General features: G+C 44.4%; 1 protein-coding gene across 1 annotated transcript in view; it reads right to left on the bottom strand.

The window, feature by feature from the left end:
- Positions 1 to 24,379, bottom strand: part of tenm1 (teneurin transmembrane protein 1) — a 215,412-nt gene extending 191,033 nt beyond the window's left edge. The window contains exons 1-3 of the mRNA XM_037779353.1: positions 23,799 to 24,379; positions 8,026 to 8,298; positions 3,360 to 3,686 (exon numbers count right to left, since the gene is read on the bottom strand). Coding sequence (XP_037635281.1) covers positions 3,360 to 3,686; positions 8,026 to 8,242 — 544 coding nt within the window. The 5' untranslated portion in view covers positions 8,243 to 8,298; positions 23,799 to 24,379. The remainder of the gene's footprint in view (positions 1 to 3,359; positions 3,687 to 8,025; positions 8,299 to 23,798) is intronic.
- Between the last annotated feature and the right edge of the window lie 2,183 nt (positions 24,380 to 26,562).

Genomic DNA, 26,562 nt, shown 5'->3' with positions numbered 1-26,562 from the left:
GCAAAAATTCCATATAAACCTTTCAGCATATTGTAATTCAAGTGTTCTGAGAGAAAACTAGACTTCTGCTCCTCCTCATGGCTCTGTTTTCAGGCTTTAGAAAATCTAGCCTGTGACGGGAGACTTTGACCAATCACAGGTCATTTTATTGAGAGAGCGTTCCTATTGGCTGTGCTCCGGTCCAGAACTTGGCGTTCCTTCACCAGATTTAACAATGGCGGCGGCATCACATACTTTCTCATTTTAAAGCTAAACAGTACACTACAAGATGATTCTGAAAACATTTGAGGTGAGAAATAGGCATTAACGTAACATAATATTGATTCATATTTGATCAGCGTGGCCTAGTTTGACCATTTGGTCGGAGTTTGCGAGTGATTGACAGCCGGCTCTCATAGACAGCAGCTGGACAGCAGCAGCAGATCCGCTCTTACTGCTTTTTTTCCTTCGGTAATTGAAATCTTGCAGATGCCGTTAGGAGCACCGGAGGACACAGAGGCACATGAATTTTGTCAGGTTACCTGTTTCACGTACTACTGTCACGATATAGCGACCGTTATCATATCATATTATATAATATTTGCTCCAATCTCACCTACTTCAGCTTTAAGGGTTCCGGGTTGGCGGTTTGAAAATATGGTCACCCTATGCTACACAGAGGTGCTGGGCGGATGGATAAACTGTTGTTTGTAAAGAGATAAATATATCATATATTATAACACCACGTAACTTCCTCTAAAACCACAAATTGTCATCTTAACGTTTCACGTCATTGTATGGATTAAACAAACGATAGAACTTGCTAGTGAGGCTAGCTGGTTTCTCTCTTCCTCCAGTCTTTATGCTAATAAGCCTAATCACCTCCTAGCTCTAGCTCCTCACATATACATATGATTGTCCACATACTTCTGGCCATATAGTGTAGCCTATGTGTGTGTGCGTATGTGTGTGTCAGCAGTAAACTCTAGCTGAACTACACTTTGTCTTTCTACTGTCAATCTCCTCTGTTCTAACGGTGTACTGTCGTCAATTCAGGTGTTGATGTTTCCTTGAGTTTGTCAGCAGGTCTGACTGCTGGTGCTCGAGAACGCCTACAGCCTTCCCCGAGGGAGGTGTCACAGTTGGACATGCACCCCCCCCACCACTCCCCACCAACCCATCACACACACACACACACACACATGAAAGAGAGTAAAGAGACATCTGTACGAACGTGGCTTCACACACAAACCGAATCTCTCACTCCTCCTTTACTCTTTCTTAATCTGTCGCTCCCTCTCGCTATTTTTCTCACACTCAAATCCACACACAAACACACACACACACTGACTAAATTGACTTGTCAGCTTCAATCAGACCAGGAACAAAAGGATTCCTGCCAGTTTGAAGCTGACATCATTAATGGGTTTGGGAGGGGGCGAGCTCTGAAGACAAAGGGAGTGCAAGGTCGGGCCGACTTAAAATGCACTTTCATTTTGGCAGGGACGTTAGCTTTTTTGATTTCAGCCCCTTTTACGCCAACATCTCTTTGCGAGTGTCTCTAACTTTCATTATCACTGGGAACAGAGGGGCGTGCGAGACTTTGTTGTGCTGATGGAGAGAAATGTGACATCCATAATGCATTTCCTATTAGAGGATGCCACGCATGGACACCTCTGGCCACGTGTCAGAGGGAGATGGACAGCGAGAGGATGAGTATAAATGAGGTGTTGGTGGTGGAGAGGGCGGGGGGGGGGGAGGTTGCCTAGTAAAGATACCAATGCAAAGGAAAACACAGAGAGGGGTGAAACTTGACGAAAGGAAGAGCATGTTCTTGAGAGATTGTGTCATGGTTTGGAGAGCCATATAGGACGTACGCTACAGCTCTTCATGTGACATATGAAATCCACACATAAACCAGCTTTCCTGGTGCATTGTAGCAGTAAAGCCAAATGCTTTGAACATTTAAATCCTCTCCTCTCACTTCTATGACTTCATCCGTCCTCATTTGCTTCTGTTTCCTCTGCCGCGTGCCCATCTGCCTCCCCCCCTTTTTGCAGCTTTCACTCTGACCCTGGATAAAGATGGAGTCCCTCATCTCAAATGGTAATAACTTTGGTCCATATGCACACAGCCATCGCAAATTGATTACTGTGTAATGCCGCAAGCACTCCCACTCCCTCACTCTCTCCTCTTCCATCTTGTGATTTTTGCACGAGGCTGACTCCATGTCCAATTCGGCTGCCATTAAACAGCACCCCTGGGTGCATCCCAAACATAAACAAGCACATCCTAAACCCTCTGACTCCCTCTGGCTCGCTGATCCTTCTCTCCCCCACGTCTCTCCCTCTCCCACCATCTTTGTCTAACGCTCACTCGAAACCAGCTTCTCCTTCACCTGTTTTACCCTCAACCACTCGTTCCCTTTTATTCTCATTCTAATTATACCATTACATTACCATTTCTATTCGCTCATTAGCATTTTTTGCTCTCCCTGTCTCTTATTCTTCCCCTCTCTAATTCTCTTTTCTCCCCCTCTCTATCACCCTTCCTTTTCTCAGCCACTCAATACGTTCCACCTTTTTTCTGCGGCACGTAAACAGACAGTGCCCTTGGGGATGGATTGGAGAGCTCTGTCTTTGTTTGTGTGCACCTCTAACTAACTCTCCATCTGCGGGGAGCCGAGCCCGGCCCAGCAGTGCAAGACAGATAGCTGGCACCATCCCAGACTCTTCTCTAGTTGGCCCCATGTCTTCACCCCCCCCTCCTGCCTCTCAACTTCTCCTTCCTCCCAGGCAATAGTCTTCCCACAGAGGCGGTTGTCAGCTGCCCTCAGGCAGCCAGTCGGGTACTGTAGACCCCTACAATTCCTTTCCCTCCAAGCCTTAAACCAAAATCTGCCTCAGCTTTCAAATGGATATTCAATCCTTTCCAAGCCATATGCCGCGGATGTTCGTCACCGGACTTTCCTTGGGCTCCATCCTCAGTCAACCCCAGGTTCACCTCCAATACGAGCTCACTTCTGAGACTAAATAACCAATAGCACATTCTCTGTATTTAGTCACATCAAAGAGCTTTCAAAGAGAGAGGAACTTAAGCATTAGCATTAGTTCAAAAGTTTCAATCATGTAATTGCCTGAGGCTGTAACTTGAACCTTGAAGAGTTGTTGTTTTTCTTTGCATTACTTGATGAGAAATTTTTCTCTTAATAATATGAGACTGACTGAAATGCAGTCACACACAAGTAGCCTGACCTCATGCTACTTCATGCACAAAAATTAATCATCAAAGTATCTGCTGAGCTTAAATCTCCCCTGGGCATTTGGCATAGTGACGGGCAATCCCCCTTTGCGGCGTAAGAAGAAAGACATTTCACTCACCGTTGTCCGGCTCGGACTTCCTGTCATGCTCAGTGTCGGTGAGAGACAGGGCGGAGTTGGCGCGGCTCGTCAGGCAAGAGCTCTGCTCGGACTTCAGGCCGCGCATCCACATGTGCTGCAAGCCGTGAGCGGGAGACGGGTCCACTTCCGGCTCCGTGTCCACGTCCGAGCCCACGCCCAGGGAGTAGCGGCTGTGGCCGTGAGCAGCCGGCCCGGAGCACAACGCCTCCTCCTCGTCCTCCTGATGCTGCTGCTGCTGCTGTTGCTGCTGTGGGTGGATGTGGTAGTCTGGGCTCCTCATCTGCCCAGCCTTGCAGAAGTCTAAATCTAGAGGAGGAGGAGGAGGAGGAGGAGGAGGAGGAGAGACACGCAGATTGAGATCACACAGACATAGAGCCGTAAAGCCTCTAATGCTGGCATGTGTTTTTATTTGCTTCAGCTACTAAGCTGACCAGGTGTTTGTTAGAGGCAGGCATTTACAAGCCAAACACCGAACACCTCCCAAATTATGTCAAGAGACAGGCTGTTATTTGAGCAAGCATTTATTACAAGTTTTGCAGCAGACGTCCAAAATCAAAATGCCACCCTCGATTTTTCTTAGCGGTGAAGCTATATCCTGTTCGGGCGGCCTGATGTGTGTTATCGAGCTCGAGATGTATTGAACTGCTGCTCAAACAGAGCACTGATCTCATCTATATTCTCCTTGGTGGGGTGAAGAGATCAGATAAAGATCAAACCTTATTAATATTGACTCAGACTGAGGGAAAAATTGAGCTTCATATGCTTTCAGGTATTAGAACGCCCTCCAATCCCAAGCATCAACCTGTTATCTGAGAACATCAGATATACTGCGTTAGTCCTCTGGTTACACTTCAATTCAATTCAATTCAATTGAGCTCTACTTTTTTTTTCTCTCCTGCAGAGGCAGTTGAGTAAATTTTCTTCCTCGCCGCCTCAGTTTTCTGTTTAGAATGTATAAGTGGAAGTGATGGAACTGATGGAATTTTTAAAAAAAGATGGAGTAAATTGAAATCAGATACTACTGCAGCCTGGCACCGCATAGACTCCTCTGAGAACTCAGAAAGACTTCCTCTCCTTCTCACTTAGTGCAGTTAATATGTGTGTTAGGTCGGGTCCTTTGAACACAAACCGCAGTGTTTCAATAAGAGCCACAGTCATGTTGACCACTCCATTGACCAGCGATGTGTCCTGCTGTGCCTGTTTGATGGGGTCAGGACCAACTGTGGCTCGCACACTGTTCTGCTGGAATTAAACCGGCACAAGATTGGTCACCACTACACACTACTGTTTAGCTCAAATTGGCTGCAAGAGGGCAATTCTGGAGCGAATAGGCCATTTCCCCGTGACGAGAAACATGGATTGACTGTAAACTGAAAGGCCGCCTAACCACTTTCTTTTGAAATAAATTTATAATACAAGAAAAGATTTAAGCAGGTGATTAGAGGGACAATCATTTTTTTGAATAACTTCCCATTTCCTGACATTACAGTCAGCCGCTCCCGACTCACTTCAGAGAAAAATTTACTATTTATATATTTAACACTACTTTCACCCGATGTTGTAAGTACTTGTCATAAGCAAAAGTCAGAATAGCTGCCAAAACAGTCTGGGTCATAATTTCACTGTTCTGCAGTTCTGGATATAATGGAAGACAAACACATCTAAATTACCCATTGGTAGAATTTCCACCGCTTCACCGAGACTTGATTACCAAGCGAGCAAAGCAAGCGACTGCCTCCAGGGCTCCAAACTTACAGGAGCCCCGAAACTGTATGTCAAATAGTTTGTGCTAATTTAATTATCACACAATATCAACTGACACTTTCTGTCAGTTTTGTGCTCATGTGTTGAATATTCCTAAATTAATGTGTTAAATCAAATTAACACACAGCCAATCTAACGCCAGGCAGTATTCTGACATAGAAAAACAGGACTTATTGGGGTGAGGTTAATGGAGGCCCAGCAGCTCATTTTTGTCCTTATTTTTATCGTGCACTCTCAGCAATTTTTTATAATCAACACTATTGATCTCAGGCTACGTTTAAGCTGCCCTACCCTGTGATTGGTCGAGGTAGTCGTGGCCATACCAGCCTGACAGGAAGAACTGACATGAATCTGAGTTTAAGAAATATTAACATCCTGCATCTTTTACAGGTAAAATAATAATAATAATAATAATAATAATAATAATAATTAAAAACAATTACATTTTGTTTTAACATTTTCCTAAAAAGATAAGCCAATAAGCCAGTTCAGGGTGGTGCTATTTTTACATCCTACTAATAATCATCTAATAAAATAAAATGTGATTCTTTTTCTTTTTTTTTGGAAGGCATTATAATTAATGTCATGATAAGGTGTTATTGTAGTTGCATTTTTTCTTACTATATTGTGTGGCCACCATCTGCAAACCTATGCCCTTGTGCTTACTGATACCTGAATATGGACACCTCAAAGGGCATTATCCTGTTTATAACCTGGTCGCTTGCCACAGAAAAAGACCATTAATTTGAATTTGCATGCGTTTTGCTACGAAAATCTAACGTTTTTCTTTCACAAGCCATACTTCCATTTCCCTGGCAACACCTGAGACTCTGTGCTCTCTCTAAATAGACATGAACGAGCATCGCTCAAAACAGTGAGGCGACACACGTCAGCTAAAACCACAATATAACTCTATATTTCAGCTGCTTGGCAGTAATGTTAGCTGACCAGACAAAGGTCTCTCCATGAATCAATGCTGATCCTAGTGTTGGCTTTTCCTGCCTCAGCCTCCCGACCGTGGTCGGAGGGAAAAGGGAAGACACGGGCACCCGGTCAAAGACGATAACGTTTCTCGCTGCGGAGCCCCGTCACTTCACAAGACACGGGAAACCTCTGTTGGTCTGGAGGAGCTGCAGCATTTATTTCTGCACAAACGTCCACTGTACATTTACTAGATATTCTCAGAGCTACGAAGTCTTCTGCAGTGTGGAGTGTGCGCACATGAACGTGAGGTGGAGCGAGCTGTGAGTGAAGGCAGAGGAGCAGGGTACCGCAGAGACTCCAGCCCTGGAGACCAAAGCTACGATCTCCCGCGCGTCCTCCGACCGTGGCCAACAAGACGGGCTTCACTAGATATAACTTTGAGGTTTTGGTGCTTCCGTGTAGTTTGTGTTGGAGTCAGAGTCTGAACAGCGTAGCCACACGCGAGCTTGCATATGCGAGCGCGCATGGGAAACCGACCCGGGTGATTTATACGTGTAAGAAGTTACAAACAGTCCCTTTAATTAAAAGGCAAACAAGAACTAATTCTTGTGGTTAGCTGTGTTATGTGCTGAAGAATGACCATGGAGCGGTAGATTTATATATACATCTATACACCTATCAATAGTAGGCTATCTTTCTAATAAAGAGAGACATTGGGTGGATACAGGGGCAATAAGCGCTAAGAGGTGATGTGGGATTAAATGGGCAGAGAGGAATGTGTAATATTAGGGAAAATGAACAGCTGGGTGAAGAGAAGGAAGGAAAGGGAAGGAGGAGAGGGCAAGATGTGGCAGTTTAAAAGATGAAGGAAAATATGAAGAACATGGGTGGGGAATTGGCTGATCTTTGTCAGGAACACCGTAATCCATTAAAAACGTCACTGGAGGCGATGTCCCCCCTTAACAGTTGGTTACTTAGGTAGGGTATGCTATATATAACTCTGTTGCCCAAAGATGAACAGATGTGCTTCGCAGAACCGGCTGCCATTGACATTTCAAAGGCTGCTTTGGGGGGTCTTCTGCACCTTACCATATGACACTGAAGGCAGGGGATGTTGTTTGTTATGGAAACAGAAAAGCCGTAACTGCTGAAAAAAGGCAAGTGATCTTTGACACCGCGATGTTGCGAAAGACATGACGATGACTAATGGCCATCGACGGAGCGCCGAGTGGCGAACAATACGGTAAAATCCATAGAAAGTGGCATTCAAACCACGGAGTCCCCGGAGCGGCCCGCTTGTCAGGAGTTGCAACTGTTGTGAATGGCTAATGTTGCTTGTTAGCATGGTGGGTAGGAGTTGCACAGTAGCAGGAGGTTGGGGTAGCGGAGAGACTAACTATTGATCACTGTGAACCCTGCACAGCGGCGTTGTCCTGATGAGGTGCGGCTTCTCTTTTAACACCACACATGACCTGCATAAAGGCCATCCATCACAGCACGCGCTGGCCCATTTCTCCTCCCGTCACCGGCAGGGAGGAACTTTTCGGTGTGTATGTGTCAACGTGCGTCTGCAGTGTGTGTGCCTATGTTCGCACACGTCTGTGTCTGTAAGTGTGTGTGTGTGATGAAGGGTGGTGTTCCACCCCAGGTGAGGCCAGAGAGGTTTGGGGTTGACCTAGTTTAGCTGTGTGAGAGAAATATCACCTCCGCGGAGAAGAGGTAATTGGCTGCCTCCGACTGTCCTTCTGGCTCATTGTGGACTGTAATAGGTAATTCACATAGGCCCTTTTAAAGACCTCAGTGTGCGCGTCTTTGTGTGTGTCCACCATATGTGTGCCAGAATCCATTTGTGTGTGTGTGTGTGTGTGTATGTATACAGTATCTGTGCACCTGTGGGTGCATATTTACAGGTAAACACATTCAGCCTATAAGCTCGCCCTGAGGGTGGTGGTGGTACCTGGCTGGGGTTGGGTGTAGCTGCTCTGTCTTTCCCGGTGCGATCCGAGGGTGAGGCGCAGCTCGTGCGTGTAGTCGGGCAGGGTTTCGCGCGAGGTGTAGGAGCGGTGGTGGGCACGGCCGTCCTCGCTCTCGTCAGATGAGCTGGTGTAGGACATCTCCATCTCATGGCGCCCCTTAGACAACGGCTGGTAGGGTTTGCTGTCCATCTCCTCCATGGCTCGTAGGGGCTCCACTTAGTCACTCAGCGCAGCCACAGCACAGAGCACAGAGTCTGGAGGTGAGAAAGACGAAGGAGGGGAAGGGTAAAGTAGTGAGGGAGGCAGGGAAAGGACAGCGGCGAGGAAGAAGGATGGGCCAGTGGAGGAAAATGAAGGGAAACAGGGGAAAGAGGAGAAAAATAGCACAAGAAAGTCTGTTATTGAACACAGCGGAGCAATACTGCAACATCTGCTCATTCCAATTACAGCGGACATTCATAAACAGTATTTGGCTTCTTTCATATTTCACACCAAAGGTTAGCTCCAAATCAATACGCTCTGAAGGGACCGCGATGGTGGCCATTACTGTACGTCCGGATGTGTTTGAAGAGAAATTGTCCAAAATCAAGTACAGCTCTCCGTTCTGTCACTTGTGGTTTTCTCCAGCTACTTGTTGGCTTTATCTCTCTTTTACAGACAACCATTGACAAGTCGCGGATTAATCAACAAATTTGTAGCCGAGCCCCACGTCTGTCACTCTCATTAAACAACTGTGACTCACCAGATCCCGAAGTAACGATGAAACACTAATAGACTCCAGTCCTTTTAAAGTGTCGTTGCACTTCCAAATAGAGTAATGATAAATCAGCTCTACTCAGCTCAGATTCTCTTGTTCTTTCTTTCAACCACATCAAAAATCTATTTCTGATAACGCCCGGTGCAATATGCTTATACCGCCATAACTAATGATTGATTGGGACACCGATCGGAGCACACAAGAAGTGATTAGAAAATACTTCATTCATATTAGTTCTCTTTCGCCGTGCCCTGCCCGAGGCCTTTCCAGCCTATTTTCTGCAGATATAAAGCTTCTAAATGGAGCTTGAGAGGGTCATTGCTCATAGAGACAAAGTGCTATGGTATTGACCTCTTCAGGGAGTCCTGTAGTCCATATATCAAAGCCATTAGAGCGTGCCTGCTCAATACCTCAGAGATCTGCAGCACGGGGTGATCACCACCAGTCTGATACAAGTTTACAGCTGACCTTTCTACCACTGCAGTAATGCTTTTATTCCACCTGAAAGACTCCTTCCCCTAGCCTTGCGCTCACCCTCCCCGTTCCCCCCGCTTGCATGCACGTGCACGGACGGGTTTGCATGCACGCACGTACGCACAGACCACCCGCCGACCCCTGACAGCAAACAGTCAAAAAAATGGGCCAAGTCGCTCGCACGTTCATCTCTCACACCCCCCTGCAGACATTATCATAGCGCAGATGATCCGTAAGAGCTCTGCACTCATCTCTCCTTGCATCCATCTCTCAAGAAAACCTTTAAAATACATACCCACGTTTTGCATGCAATTACCCGAGCAGTACTGTAGCATACTGTAAGCTCCTGCGTCTCACACACACACACACACACACACACACACACGCACACACTTGTGGTTTCCCTGCAATCACGATGCCTTTCATTTTGATTGGCAGGAGTTATTGCAAGGAATCAAAGCCCGCTATTATCTCAGCTGCCCTGTCAGAATGGGATTGACTGGTGTCACCTTCTCTCTGGTACGGCGAGGAGCGAGTATACATTACCCTGTGAGCTCTGAGCTTGCTGCAGGCACTGACTGCTGTCTGTCTCTACAGAGGCTCTCTGTCCCGTTTTATGTCTGTCACACGCTTACACGCGAGAATGAAAGCATGCAATCCTGCACGTGGGCGCGCCGTCTTGTTCCCCAACCGTCCTGTGTGTGCACACGCACAGGCCGGTCTAGCGAACATTTTGCTTAGTAGTGCATGTAGTCCTGCTAGTATATCGACGTGTACAAATGTCTTGTTTTCTTTAAAACACACCTCTCTCCTGTTAATCCCCTTCCCCTCTTTCTTGTACAAGTCCACCTCCTCCTTCCCTCTCATCCTCGCCCCTACCTTGCACGCTCTACACCCTCCACCTCGTCCTCCGAGGCCCCTGCATTTAGAGAAGTAAGCCTGCTGGCGGGGGTTATTCTCGCTAATTCTAGCCCACAGTGGGGTGCCCATTAGGGGGTTTGATTCTCGGTTTTGATGTCAAAATCTGGAGGTTGTTTCCTAGAGCCGAGCTCACATCAAACAAGGCACATGGGCGTTGTGTAGGACAAGTCAGCATGTGCCACCTGAGCACAACACTAGTCTAGATTTGCGATCGAGGAACGACCACCTCGGGGCGTGGCGGGCGCCATAGGCTCGCTATGGGTTGCTATTCATAGAAAACACACACACACAAGGACGGCCCCGGAAAGGCCCCATGACGTCGGAATAAGTAGCATCACGCTAGAGTTAATTTTTAATACCGGAATCTTCTCAAAACCTTCACTACAAGATTTGTATCATCTCGCTCATCATTTTTTGATGTACGTGTAGAGCACGGGGCCACACAGTGCACCGAGGCATCCCTTAGCAAAGCTAACTAAGTGCTTGACTGATTGCATCACCGTGCTGTCAGCGAATAACAACCGATCTTAATCGTCTCTATGCAAGACTAAAGTATGTAAAATTCATAGACTTCAATGATTTATGCAATTCAACCAACCACAATACAGTTCTGCATGTGTACTGCAGTGGAATGCTTACTTATTGATAGACTGCTGTCACTAAATACAGCAACACAATAAAAGCTGTTCCTAGATACAGGTGAAAATGTGAAATGCATCTCATGTGAGTTTGTTTACACAACAGTGAGTAGTTGTTTACAGTGACAATGCATGTATATGTGTGGTATTGTGTGCTTTTATATCAAATTTAATTCTAATCCATAATTCATCGGTGTGTAAAGGACTATTCTCTGCTCAGTTTAAAATTAACACAAAGTGACAACACTGACTGAAACACATGCATCGCATTAAATCGTCACTCCACCCCCCCCCCCTTCTTCCCCTGCTAACCCGCTTCTTTCTATCTCTTATCACGTTCTCTTTCACACACACATGCAACCAGTATGTGTGTGTGGAGTGATAATCCGTGGCTACACAGTCGCAATAATATCTAATGGGACTCTTCACCCACTTGATCCCCGTCCGATCCATCCATTTGCTCAAACAGTGCAAGCAGACCAGTGGGCTGCTTTTTTTTTCTTTTGCAAATCTGCTTAGAGAAGTGATAGAGGCTCGCATACACACACACACAGTTGCTTTTAAACAGGATTTACGCTCCAAGTCATCTCCAGAGGGGCGGGGCCCCTGAGATGTCCGACAACAACAACAACACAAACAGCAACGGGCGGAGGAGACGGTCATGTGTAAAGGCAAGGACCATGAGGACGAGTCAAAACCGATTTACACTTTCCAAGCTCAAATGAATGTGCTGCAAATCATGACGAGCAGGAAGAGGGAGAGAATGCAAAATGGAAAAATAGAGAGAGGCAAAGAGAGAGAGAGAGAGAGAGTGGGTTGGGGGGCAGGCAGGCGAGCGGTGGCAGAAGAAATTGAGTTTCACATCGGTAAATAAACAAGGAGGACGGGGAGAGCAGAGTGCCATCCAACAATATTAACTCCTCTGATTATTGGTACTGTATAGTTCCAGGATTACAAATACATTTCCGCCATGCAGAGAAGGTCTTATTTTCATAACAGCCTGGAGACCCCCAGTGAGTGGGAAAGCTACTATCTTTGTTAGCTCTGGCCTTTACACATATTCCAAGAAGCTTGTTTGCACAGAGGGCGAGCTAATCCCGCTCGCTAAACAGACCTCGCAAGCCACGGGAATGACGATGGGAAGAATGTATTCATTCTAAAGCGTGAACTGTCGTCGCCGGCAGATGCTCTGAAAGTGAAGTCGTGGTGTTGTTGTTTGCAGCAGGTTTTCATTTTGTCTACCATTATGATGGCTTAATCATCAGAAGGAATCGAGGCGCAGCAGTCTGTAGCTGCGAATGCAGATCCAGGCTACAGGTCCTGCGGGAGTAAACAGTGAGCTGCCAGAGAGCGATGCCTCTCCTGGAGTGTGTGTGTATATATATATATATGTGTATGTGTTTGTGTGTGTGAAAAGATAGGGGGGGCTTAAAAAGCTATCTGTTCTATTCGTTAGCATCGCCATAGCTCCTCAGGCGTAAGACAGGGACGCCTCAGATGAGAGGCCCTGAAGGACCCACAGGACCCTGTTATACCTAAACCACCCGAAACACAACAAAACAGTACAGCGCCCACCGGGAGCCCTCAGCGGGCGCCGAGAGGAGGGAGGGAGGGAGGGAGTGAGGGAGGGATGAATGAGGATAAAGAGAGTGATGGATAGATAATGAGAGATGGAGAGATTTCACAGTGAAAATGGGGGAATTGAAGGATGGACAGATTGCCAAGTGAGACATGCGAGTGATAGAGGGTTTTAATTAGTGGATAAGGGCTAGCTATCTGTGGGCAGCGCGGCAGCAGCACTCTCGTCACGTAGCCGTGCTTTCACAGCTGACCAAGCCTGAAATCTCTCGCCGCTAATGCCGAGTTTACCAGAACAACACATACTGTAGTGTAAACCCACACGCACACACACACACACACACACACACACAAGCCTGGACCTCTCTATACAGTATCCCCGACAAGATTCAAAGATGAAACACACACTGACAATCAGCCACACAGACGGACCCACACTGACTGCCCCCGTGCGCCCACACACACTTATAGCAATTCACACTAAACCGGCAAACAACACACTTGAACACCCACTCGCCATAGAGGATCAACACGCTCTATACTGGCCTTTACAGTAAAGAATGTGTTGCTCGCTGTTTCTCTGCTTTTCTCTTTGCCATTCAGCCTCCGGTGCGCTATACCCTATAGCTCCATTATTCCTCACACCTTAGCACCCAAGGTTAACGCTTGTATGTACAAAGCGAGCCACACGGGTGACACAGGCGAGTCTGGGTGTCGGGAATGAGAGCGTGACCAAGAAGCAGAAGGAAAAAGGCGCGTGTGTGTCCACTCGCAGAGCAGATCGGTTCTTGTCAGGAGCTGTCAGGAGCCGGGGAAACCATCCTGGAACGTTGGACTATTTATATCTGACATGAGTCCAAATCCCACGTCGACGCTGCATGCCTGAGCGGCATGATGAAATCCATAAGGTCCTACACTATTCATGCCCTCTGAATGTGGCCTAGAGCGAGGGAGTAGCTACGCTTTAACTTTTCAAAGGCCGTTTCTTTATATCTTGACTACAGTTAAAACTTCTTTCTTTTAGATCTCAACTAAGGTATACCCTTTTTTTTCCCCCACTGCTTCTTACCAGACTTTCTTTTCATGATATTCACTTCTACTCCTCTCTGATCTAAAGCCCCTCTGCTGATTCCCCACAAGGCCGAGGAGTAAACAAAAAAAACACAAAAAGGACGAGCATATGCAACGGCACACATGCTTTTGTGTGTGTGCACAACACCACGTTCACTTGCAGGGGGCAAGCAGGCATTTGACTACAAATACACACACACACAAGGAGCAAGAGACACCACCCAAAACCACTTAATCAATATTCCTGACAGGACAAAGCCTTATTCAACACATTTGATATTCCTCCTCCCGCGCAAGATAAATACATGTCACTGTCCTCCTCACAGGACTAAAAGGCTGTTCACACTAACTCGCTTTGCAAATAAAGCTTTACATCAAGACTGACAACCTCTTAAGCTCTCCGCGTCAGCCACTGCTCGGAAAAAAGCCTCTTTCAATAATGCATTTGACCGCTAAACAACCCAAAGCAAGGCAAAGCGGCGACATTAAAGATGCAAAATTAATTGTTAAATCAATGGCATTGATTGCAGAAATTGGATTTGGCGATTAGAAAGTATTTCCTTGCGCGTCTCCTTTATTAAGTTGTTGATTACGGAGAGATGAGTGAGTAAAGAGCATTAGCCCTGCAGAGGAGTAGCTGAAAAGATCTACTAGTAGCTGTTGAGCATGCATTGCAGATTGATTTCTGAATGCTAAGTGGGCTAATCTTCCATCTACACCGTTGCAATGTGACGCTTGTCATGTGGAAAAGCCCAGGAGTGTGAGGGGATTTTTGTGCAGTCCTGAGTGCTCCCCACGGCTCCTCAGATCCGTTCTCAACCCTCACCTCCTCTCTGATTCCCCTGGCCTCTCGCAGTTCTGAGGACACGGACGGCATTCAGGAACATCGCATGGGAAAGATGCTTCTCGACAAAGAGAGGAGCAGCTCGGGGAATAAACTGCGGTGCCTATTCAGTGTATAGGAGCACATAAACGCACCTCAATGTTATGCCACATAGAGTTTGGTTAACCGCGTTCTCTGAGGAATATATAGGGAATTCAAACATTCAGCAAGTTGCATGGTTGTTAGAAATCGAAGCGACGTTTTCAGCCCAGAGGGTTTTGCCTCTTGCGTGTGTGAGATGCATATCAGTGAAAAGAGGAGCCACAGTTTTCTAGACAACAAATAAACAAAGCTTGAAATCAATAGCTCATACTGTAAAATGGGTTTGCAGTTAGGAAATGGCAGGGAGTCACTTTGAGCCCCTTTTCTCTTCAATATCATATACCGTGTTTTTGTTTTTCATCCATCCCGTATCATATTTTCCATTGCAGCCTCTTCTTTTTCTGAATTTGCAAGGCAAAACTGCATTGGGCGTGTTCACTCAACAATATGCAGTTCTCATTTTGCAGCTTGTCAGATGAATGATTGTGTCGTCTTAAAGAGAACAAAATGTGAATTTTCCAAGCAATTCCTTTCCAAGGCACATCAGGGTCGGGATGACATGCAGCGCGTGCTATAAAATTTATAAAATTTGGGAGTTCAGGATTGTTACATCTGGAGACAACACTGCTATACTTGAAAAATGGCTGCACAGGAAGCCCCCAGGAAGAGCGCCAGGTTTTGAAGCAAATTTTCGCAGCGGCCAACAGACGAATTACAACGTCCATGTCCATCACGTGACACCGTCGGGCCTAAAAATACTTTTTCCCATAGACTTTCTTTGGGAAAGAGACGTCTGTTACTTGGCAGATATTTTTTTTTAGGTAAATCAACTTCCCAGTAGAAACACTTGAAACACTTCTTATTTACATCATTAGGTCCTAAAAGTTGCCGAATCGAATAACCGTTCATGTGAATGAGCCCTAGACCGAGGGCTGGGAGACACGGTTAAAGGAAAGTCGAACCATTTTGGCATCATGCGCCAATGAGCAACTCTCATAGGAATGAATGTGAGCCCACCGCCAACGCCGCATCCATTTCTCTTTACACCTCCACACATTGCCGCCATGATGTTCTTGGAGTAGATGTTTGGTATTTCTTTGCTCGAGTCACTTTTCTTTGTGCAGGTTTGGCTTGACATTTTGGCTGAGAATATGCACCTCTACAGTTAGAATTCAAATCGGGACGACGATACTTGAAACGCATCCCAGAGTTCACGGTGGATCAGGACTCATTCTGGAAATTAAACCTTTAACAACAAAAACGACTCCCCCCGCGACGCGCCGAGGAACATATTGAACTGGATTGTACTGTACCATACTGTATTGTATTGTTTAAAACATGGCTTCCAGCAGAGACACATCAAGCACCGTTTTGGAGCTATTCATCTTTTCTATGAGTTAATAATTCATGATCATCTAGAAAGTAGAGCTATGAATATTACTGATGATACACATGAGGCTATTTACCAGTCAGCAGGAAATAGATGAACTCGTTTAGAGGGGAGATGTACAGTATACCATCACTGTGTTTTATGTTGCTAAATAAATCACTTAATAGGCACGCAACAAAGCTGCTACACATTATTCATATCGAGGTATTTATCATGGTCTTAAGGTGCAGGTGAAGGTGTAGAATGTGTTGTTCCATTGTAGGCTAATATGTAGCCGGTGTGGTCATCTCGCTTCACTTTGTTACCACTAAAGTTGTTTGAATGTTAATGATGTGCAACAACGTTTTCTGAATATTTGATATATTTTGATAGAATCCCTCCCTAATGAGGTTTGCATATTGATTTAAGTGAAGGTGAAACGCCACTGTACATCTCGTCAGTGTAAAACCTGGCCGTCGCCGACTCCCATTTGTCCCCCGTGTCAACAACAGCAGGATCAAATCAACGCAAATATAATGGATTTCAACTTAATTATTTTGACACCTACACCAAAGACGTATACGTTGAAGTGAAGGACAATTTATGTGGTAATAAATTGGGGAAGAAACAAAAATTGATTTTTCTTCTTCTGAAGTTGTCCACTGACTTGATTAATAAAAAGGTTCACGGTGAGAAATGTGTCCCTGTAGGTGTGCATCGGCTTTCTCTGTGTGTGTGTGTCTGCTTAGATATTAGTGCATATAGTTTATGTGTATACACTGTATACATAGGGGGGTGGACAAAATAAATTGAACACCCGTACAGTACCACAATCCAACAGAACAAAAATAACCTTTATGAAGTGAAGAAAGTTTAAAGAGGTGGACAAAATAAAAGAAACATCTTGCAATATACTTAATTAGAGCTGCAGCGTTTTTAGTCAACAGATAAAAAATTAAGTTGCAACAAATTTCAAAATGTTTTAAAAATTAAGTAATTTTTCAAACATAAGTGAGATACATTCCAGCTTCTCAATTGTGAATATTATCTGGTTTTCTTAATTTTCTACATAGGGGTGTAAGAAAATATCGAGTATCGCGATATTATGTTGTGATACTGTATTGATTCTAAAAAATACTGTATTCATTTTTAATAAATAGTTTACCTTTAAAGATTCATTCTGTCAATACTTTATTTCATTTGCTAAGAGATGCTCCCTCTCGGTGTATGTGCCCTCTCAAAGTAGTGCTGTGATGTTGGATGTTACAGGGACTGTGAAATGCAAATGCAGATCCAACTGATTGTATAAAAACGTTAATTTATTTTTACTCTGCTTTTATGCCTGTGATGGTGTGTTCTTTATAATATGACACACTTCCTGACATTAATTTTAAAAAATCTGCATATATCACCTTGCTTAGAGTATCACAATATACCGCGTTATACTGAATCGTAACTCCTGTATTATGATACGTATTGTCTCGCCAGATTCTTACCAATACACAGCCCTAATTCTAAGATTGTTTATTGAATATCTTTGGGTTTTGGACTGTTGGTCGAACAAAACAGGACATTTGACATCACCTTGGACTGTGGGAACTTGAGATGGACATTTTTTTAACCAAACAATCAATCAACATATTAGGCCTGTGAAATTAATCAAATTTCGTTTAAATCCGATTTTGGCTTCCAACGATTATGAAAACAAGATAATCAGCATAAAAAGATTATTGTGCTTATTTCTCTGTTTCTCAATGACACTCTCGTTTTGTTGTGTTGTAAATCCAGCGCCCATAAATCCATTTCCTTTACAGCGGTGCGTTTTAGCCCCGATTGGCGGGCAAGGGTCGGCCTCCTCGGCGGGCGTATTACCGGCTGTGGGTGAAGGAAAGGCCCAGGGTGAAGATAGCGCTTTACACCACCCCTCGCCCGGACCTTGCCACTTAGTGCTTGCTTGCCCTCTATCACTGCAGCTCCCAGCATGACTGTCAACCGGGACGGACTGTCCTCAGTGCGGAAATGTCGGCAACCCACCTGACCCGTCTTGAAACCGTGACCTTGTCTCGGTCTGGGTGTAACTTTTTTTTGCTGTGTCATCACCATTCATATCTTTACGACCAATGTTTTTATGATTAAATTGTTCACTGGAGCGCAAAGTTCTCATAGATCTAGCCTCTTAATTTTGCACCAGATTGATGCATTTTAACCAGGGCTGTCAAAGTTAACTAGATAATAACGCACATTTGTTTTAATGATACTCATTTCTTTAACACAACTGGCAATTTTTAGGTTGTAGCAAGCGAGAGTGAATTTTCAAAGGGGTCCCTTGACCTCTGACCTCTAGATATGTGAATAAAATGGGTTCTATGGGTACCCACGAGTCTCCCCTTTACACAGACATGCCCACTTTATGATAATCACATGCAGTTTGGGGCAAGTCAAAGTCAAGTCAGCACACTGACACACTGACAGCTGTTGTTGCCTGTTGGGCTGCAGTTTGCCATGTTATGATATGAGCATATTTTTTATGCTAAATGCAGTACCTGTGTTCTGGACAATATTTGTCATTGTTGTGTGTTGTTAGATGATTTCCAGTAATAAATATATATATACATTTGCATAAAGCAAGAATATTAGTCCACTCCCATGTTGATAAGAGAATTAAATACTTGACAATTCTCCCTTTAAGTTACATTTTGAACAGATAAAAAATGTGTGATTAATTTGCGATTACAATTAAATATTTTAATCGATTGACAGCCCTAATTTTAACTTTAAAATGTAGGTTACAAAATGTTCTTTCTAAAGGCATGATGTTTCCAAAGTCAATGAGTAATCATGTTAAATAATCGTGATCTCACTATAGCCCAAAATAATCATGATTATGATTTTTGCCATAACCCAGCAGCCCTGCAACATATTGAGAAAATATTCGGTAGATTAATCGATGACGAAAATAACTGTTAATTGCAGCCCTATATATACTAAAAATCAAAAATGACCATATGCTTCAATCAGCTCTTCTCTCTCAGCCCTCTACTGTACCTAGGTGTTCTCCATCAGCACTCCTCACACACACACACACACACACTCGTCTTGACAAATTAATCTTATATTTTAAAGAGAGGAGTAGAGTGGGCTTGACCAGTAAGCCTCTCGGCTCTGATCCTTCTGTCTCCAGAATCTGAAAGCGGGGTGGGGGTGGGGGTGTTGAAGGTAGAGGAGAGTGAAGGGAGCCTTTGATTGCATTTTTTCACAATACAAATCTCACATAACACCCTGCTCCTTATCTAACTGTACATAGTTCCTGACTCTTGCCCCATAGCCCAATGGAAGAAGACAAGAGAGAATAGAAGGCTGGAGACGCCGGTTGAGACAGAGCCAAATACTTTAAAGAAGAACGCCTCGAGCATATACTGTATTACTGTATGTGTGTGTGTGTGTGTGTGTGTATGCGTGTTTGTTTGTCTTCAGCATCGGTGACTGAAGGTGATTTTGGTTTTGATACTATTTCCGTCCCTTTCTCTGCTTCTTTTGGTCCCGCTTTTGGTTTCAACAACCAAAATAAACAGTATTGTATTTGGATTCTTTATCATATGGAGAGAAAAAATAAACACAAAGGAGACAAAAAGCTTGCTGCTGACGGAGAAATATTTTTATGATAGTGGAATAAAGGTACAAAAAAATAAGAGAAAGCAAACAGGAGACATCTTGTTTTCAGACAAAAGATTCATATCTTAAAAAGTATTCTCTTACTTTGGAAAAAAAAATTCTACTTGTTATGAAATATGTGCACAAATTAAAACGCTATGTCTGTGAAGGAGTTAATTATTTCTGTTCTATTTATAATTTTCTGTCAATCACTTTGTAAGAATAATTGCCATATGCTGCACCAAAGCTGTTGATAATATTCACTGCATATTACCAGTGTTGTGTTGCCAAGAATGCTTTGCTGTGCTAAGTGCATTTATTGTAAACACAACTGTAAACACTGGGCCTGTACTACCATATGAGGTTTTTATAGGGTAATTTGGTGATATTATATTGCTTTTGTGTTTCACTTCTTTTCAATCGCAGCGCCGGCAATTTCCTCGCTGCAGTGGCCGACCACAGCCGAATGAATAGAGGAAACCCTAATTAGCACTGCAGGACATTTCCTCTCGAGAACGGAGCAGTATTGCAGCAAGAAGGTAAATATTTGAAGTTGTACATGTCTAAGTGTCTCTGTGTGTGTGTGTTTGTGCGTGAAATACTAGTGGTCCAGCAGTGTGATTATCCGAGTGGCACGGGTTCTTTCACTTCGAAATTATCAGCAGGGGGGGGCGAACACTGACACATTTTATGCTTTTCCAGCAATTACATTCTTACGATATGATGGACATGTAGAAAGAGAGAGAAGAGGGGAAGGAGGGATAAAAACTCCCACTGGGCCTCCCATCGCCTGCGAGCTTCAACTCTGACTGCAGCACTAAGTGTTGCACTCAATATTACAAACAACCTCCGATGCGTTTGTCCTCTCACTAATTCATGACCCCCAATTTTATTAAGGAAATTTAGTTTTGCCAGCAAAACTTGTGGGGCACAAGGGGAAGTGCGAGTGTGAGCGATTCCATGGGAGAAAAGGAGCATTACAGTGCCAGGGGCTACTGCATTCCTGGAATGAAAATTCATAAATAATGCAGCGCTGGATAACAAAAAGAACTCCCCCGCTGTCTCGCACAGCTACTGCGCTAACCGAAAGGCCACGCAATATCACTCAAATCTCAGAAAAACACAAATTATAAGACACAAGTGGACATTCTTTTTTTTGTTAGTGGTTTCTTGACTCAGGACAACCGGATGTGCTGACAGTAAAACGCCAGGAAGGCCTCAGGAAGTTGCACTGAAATTATAACGGGGGCTTCGAGCCAAGGAGCTGAGCAGCTTCTTCGGATTTCCACAAAAAACGCCATATGCACCGCCCGCTCACTAACAACAAGTCTGAATATTAAAAGTGTGTGTGAGTGTGCAACAGCTGAAAGAGACCGCTGACCACTAACTGGTGCTGAGGGGCGTGTTGGCACAAACGTAAAAACCTGAATAACTGATGGAATGGTCACGAAGTTACCTGGTTGACTGACAGAAATGCCAATGCCTTATCAGTGGCATGCGCGCAGCATATAATTGGCGAGGTGACATTTCATTTCAAAGACCTGTCCTTTAATTGTGAAAGGCGTTGCCATAATGGGTGTGCCATTTAAAATATGCACTTAATCACCGCTCATCATCACCACCTTGCCTCTGACGCAGCACACCCGCAGGGCCTAAAAAAAATCCACATGTGGACAACACACACACACACACACACTTACTTCACCAGAAAAATAGCATGAGCAGCCCCCAAGCTACGACACACAGCTCATCAACCCTGCAGCGGCTAAAGGCATAGGCCATATAGGCAGCCGCCTGGAGCGCAACCTTCTGTATATATAACAATGATAATAATAATAATAATAATAATGCCGTTGGGCGCCTTTCCTTATTTTCTTCATTGAAGTAATTAATGAACAAATAAAGAAAAAAAAGTAAGAAATATACTTTTTTCCCCTGTAACGCTTGGCCGCACTTATTTGTTAATAAAAGTGTAAATTGTAGTGAAACTAACTAAACACTGTTTATTTATACCATGATAAAAAAAAAATTCTGAAAATAAAAATTATAATTTCAGCAGACCTGCATGGCCTACAAAAAAAATCCAGATGTGGACAACACACACACACTCACCAGACAATAGTATGAGCAGCCCCCCAACTATGACACACAGCTCATCAACCCTGCGCCGGCATAGGCCATATAGGCGGTCGCCTAGGGCGCCACCTTCTTGGGGGCGCTGGTCGCCCTCTAAAAAATTAAAATTAAAAAATTAAAATGCCGGTAGGTGCCCTTCCTTATTTTCTGCATTGAAGTAACAAATGAACACATAAAGAAATAAAGAAAGAAATACACTTTTCACTCCTGTAATGTCACACTTTTTCATCTGCCCGGCCGCACATATTTGTTAATAAAAAATATGAATTAAAACACTTTTAAGCCAACAATATCAGGGACCAATTGTTTATTTATACTATAATAAATACAGTTATTTATGAAAATAAAATTTGTAATTTTTGTCTTAAAACCAATGTGATGTCTGATGTGTGTTGCAGTTTACGGGGCTGGGGTTTGGGTTCTGGGGAGTTTAACCCTAACCCTAGTGCGGCGGGTGGGGGGGCTCCAAATCCAAATTTCACCTAGGGCACCAAAAGGGCTAGAGCCGGCCCTGTCATCAACATTACAGTACAGCAGCAGCACAGTGGGAGAAATGAACGTAGAATCACAATCATCAACCTCCCCAGCAGGGCCCCCCATGAATCTACATCATCTTCTTCGGCATGCCTGTGACTGTGAGTGTGTATTTTGTGTGTGTGTGACAAAGAGTGTGAAGAAGGAGTGTGTGTGTGGGCGTCTAACCCCCGTGCACAGATGCTCTGTATTAATCACAAAGAGTAAAGACAGGCCGGCTCATTTTTTATCATCACTAACAATAACGCGAGGGCCGGGGAAGGAAGAATTAAGCCCGGTGCAGCTCCAGGTAAGGCAGTGACACGCAATGCAACACGGACAGAACACACTGCATCCCATCAGGTATACCTGCGTTCTACCATATTATTATTAAAGCAGCTTTAGTTACAAGCCTATGGACTTGTAACTAAAGCTGTTTTGGGATATCATAATAATATGTAAGATGCAGGTATGCCTGATGGGTGAAACAAGCCAAACATCAATACTGAAAGATGTGCACAGTGGCTGCTGAGAGCTACCAGTGCATCAGATCTATGTATTAGACATATTGACAAATTGCAGTTTCTGATTACAATGCATTTGCATTTTCAAAATGCAAGATATACTATTCCACTCCCTATGTAGTCGAGTAAAGCAAAGATTAACAAACCATGCAGGAAAAAAAAGCATGGGATGCTTTCTGAGAGTTTCTCCTTTAATGGAAGAACATATTTAAACAATTACTCAGAAATATTTCTTATTTATTTGTTTTGCTTTCCATCATTACTTATTTATTTATTGGAAATGCGCCTTCAGTGGTTTACTCCGAGCAATTATTTATAATCCACTGTGAAGGAGAGGAGTGTGGAGGTCTAATTCGAATCTATCGGAGCATATCCATCCATGGTGCAATTTTCCCTGCCTTCACAATAATTATGATTTATCAAAATGCATTTGCTGCTGTTAATTATTTCACCCCCTCACACATTTTTTAAGCAATGTGGAAACAAATATCAATAATTTAGTCAATTTAAGCTGTATGGCTTCACCAGCTTATACAGCATCATCCAGAAAAAGGTACAGTAAGAAGTTCATGTATGAGGTGTGTGGGAATAACATGTGCAGAATAAAAGCAGGTCACACACAGTGTTGAAATGTGTCCTGATGTGGACCTGGTGCTGGTGCTGGTGCATGTCTACAGCCCTGGCCCCCAGTAGGCATGTTGGAAGACAGAAGGCTCGCGTCAGAGAGATCTATACCCCCTGGATCTCTGGTGGCCCTGTTGGCATCATTAGGCTACCTTAGTGCTGATGGAGATGGAGTGGACGAGCCAGAACTGGAGCAAAAACAACTCAAGGCTGCAATGCAATAACGGTGCAAAAACGAAATGCACACACACACACATACACACACACACACACGAAGCACAGCAGCTCCACTATATACCTGGGACTGTCATTATTCAGACTGCTTGTCACACAACACAAAGTCTGCATCCCTATACACACTTCAAAGGAGGCGCACTGATTTTCATTATCAAAAAAACCCCGCATCCACACACATGCACACAAATGCACACGCATGCACACGCATGGGCCACATCACCATCCGAACAGCTGATAATAAGCATTTCCTGTGAACTCACGTTGTCTCAGCACCAGAGCCTCGTTTAGCTCCACAATGAGCCCACTACCAGGCCAGAACTGAGCGGTATCTCTTACCTTTCCGACGTAAAGCCATTCCTTTTAGTCCTGATTCCACGCTATGAGAAAGCCTGCAAATAGATGAAGACTGCGCAAAAAGAAATCGGACTGAGACGCGGACGCGGTGCTCCTGCTAAAAAAGAAAAAAGCTGTGAATGAGACACCTCTGTTTCTGTCTGTGTATGTGCTGCTGCTGCTGGTCTGGTGTCGAGGCGGTGCTGGTGCTGGTGCTGGTGCTGATGCTGATGATGCTCGCTCTCAAAATGCCGATAGAGGACGACGAAACGATTTTTGCGCGCAGAGGGATGGAGCTCCTTGCAGGAAGCTGTACGAGAGCCAGCTCCTCTTGTGTTGCGTTGCTGTGTGTGACTGTCACACGGAGAGCACGGTGCTCGGTGGTGTTTAGCCGCAGTTGAACCCGGAGGAAGCTGACGGGTTGTTGATGCTGTTGCTGTTGCTGCTGCTGCTGCTGGCTGCTGGTGAGGCTCGGTGCCGCTATAACAGCCGTTCACCCGGATCATACCACCGCAACCGAGGAGAAGGGGGTGTGGCACAGACCGCCGGCCACAGACACAAACACGAGCGCAGAAGGCTCGCTCTCTCTGTCTCTCTCTCTCGCTCGCTCTCTCTCGTCAGGAGGTCGTCTGGTATCAGTGGTTCAGGTGATGCCATATGGCTGCCCTGTTGTCCTGTGCTGGAATGCTGACTCATTGATATTTATGCATGGTGGAAGTTTGGTATTTTTTTTTTGCCTGCTTTTGGTAACCTTTTTCAGCAGCAAATATCTAAAACAATTTGTTCCCATGCAACAGGCAAAAAAGATCACAAAATATATAAAAAAGTAAAATTTGGAGTAAACTAATAAAGGCTCAGGTGACATAAATTCCATCCATCCATTATCTGTAATCGCTTACTCATTAATATATTCATGGTGGAAGTTTGGCATTTTCTGCCTGCTTTTGGAAACATTTTTCAGCAGCGTTTCCAAATATATAAAACAATTTATTCCCATGAGCAACAGGCAAAAAAAATCACAAAATATATAAAAGTAAGATTTGGACTAAACTATAAAGGCTTAGGTGACAAAAATCCATCCATCCATTATCTGTAATCACTTATCCTGATCAGGGTTACGGAGGGCCTGGAGCTGAGTCCAGCTGACATTGGGCGCCAGACTATCACAGGGCTGACACATAGAGACAGACAGCCGTTCACACTCACATTCACACCTATGGGCAATTTAGAGTCAACCATTAACCTAACCTGCATGTCTTTGGACTGTGGGGGGAAACCGGAGCACCTGGAGAAAACCCACGCTAACACGGGGAGAACATGCAAACACCACACAGTCGGTGGCTGATTAAGGTGGTTTAGGTGATGCCATATGGCTGCACTGTTGTCCTGTGCTGGAATGCTGACTCATTGATATATGCATGGTGGAAGTTTGGTATTTTCTGCCTGATTTGGTAACATTTCAGCAGCGTTTCCAAATATCTAAAACAATTTGTTCCCATGAGCAACAGGCAAAAATAAATCACAAAAATATATAAAAGTAAGATTTGGAGTAAACTAATAAAGGCTCAGGTGACAAACATCCATCCATCCATTATCTGTAATTGCTTATCCTGTTCAGGGTCGTGGGGGGGGGCTGGTACTAGCTGACATTGGGCGAAGGCGGGGTACACCCTGGACAGGTCGCCAGACTATCACAGGGCTGACACGTAGAGACAGACGACCATTCACGCTCACATTCACATCTACAGGCAATTTAGAGTCAATCATTAACCTAACCTGCATGTCTTTGGACTGTGGGGGAAAACCGGAGCACCCGGAGAAAACCCACGCTAACACTGGGAGAACATGCAAACTCTGCCGAGACAGTGGCTGATTAAGGTGGTCAGGGGCCCCTAGGCTACTCTTTGTATGGGCCCCCCACCCTTACTCATCATGCTTTAACATTACCAGAAAAAAGTTATTTAGTGCCATGTGTAAAAGCATGCTAGGAATATTACACGGCCCACACGTACACACTCGGGGAGAACTGGCATATATACGCACACACACATTAAGACAGCTTTTAATCTAAACCTTGAAATATCTAGCCAATTTAGGGATTTTTTTTTAGTAGATCTTGGTCATGGCGCATTTTCAGCCGTTGTGCTTTTCATTTTTGTGCTCCGTTCATTTTAACGCTATTCTGTCCAGAAGTGACATATTATTTGCAAATCAAATTGACCTTTTGAACCTGGTCACATGATGGAGCCAGGTTCATAAGGTCAGCTGATTGGGTAGAAGTGGCCCACATCTACCCAATCAGCTGCTTCATTTTGTTATGTTCCTTAAGGGCCAATAGGGGTAAAGGTTGTTTTTTTCTCTGAAGTACATTTTAATAATAAAAATAATCTGGGGCCCTTAGGCTGCAGCCTAGGCCAGCCTGTACATTAATCCACCCCAGCACACAGAAGGGCCCCAAGCCAGGTTTGAACCTATGACCCTCCGGCTGTGAGGCGACAGTATTAACCACTTTACCAATGTGCCGCCCAGGTGTTAAAAACGGTATATAGAAGATGGAATATGACTGTAATTTATTGCTGCAGTGCCTGGTTTCGTGATAACACCTGCAGATCATCTCATAATATCTGCTTTGCTGTAAATGATCCACCTAATGATGCTGACCTGTGCTCCTCTATATGTGCGATGCATTGCTGTGGGTATTTACAGCCAGTCTGGTACAAACAACTTGTGAATGACAGGGGTTCTAATGATGCAGTTTATTATTTCC

The sequence above is a fragment of the Sebastes umbrosus genome, chromosome 9, assembly GCF_015220745.1.
Source record: "Sebastes umbrosus isolate fSebUmb1 chromosome 9, fSebUmb1.pri, whole genome shotgun sequence".
In the NCBI taxonomy this organism is placed as follows: Eukaryota; Metazoa; Chordata; class Actinopteri; order Perciformes; family Sebastidae; genus Sebastes; species Sebastes umbrosus.
This window is presented reverse-complemented; position numbering and strand designations above follow the sequence as displayed.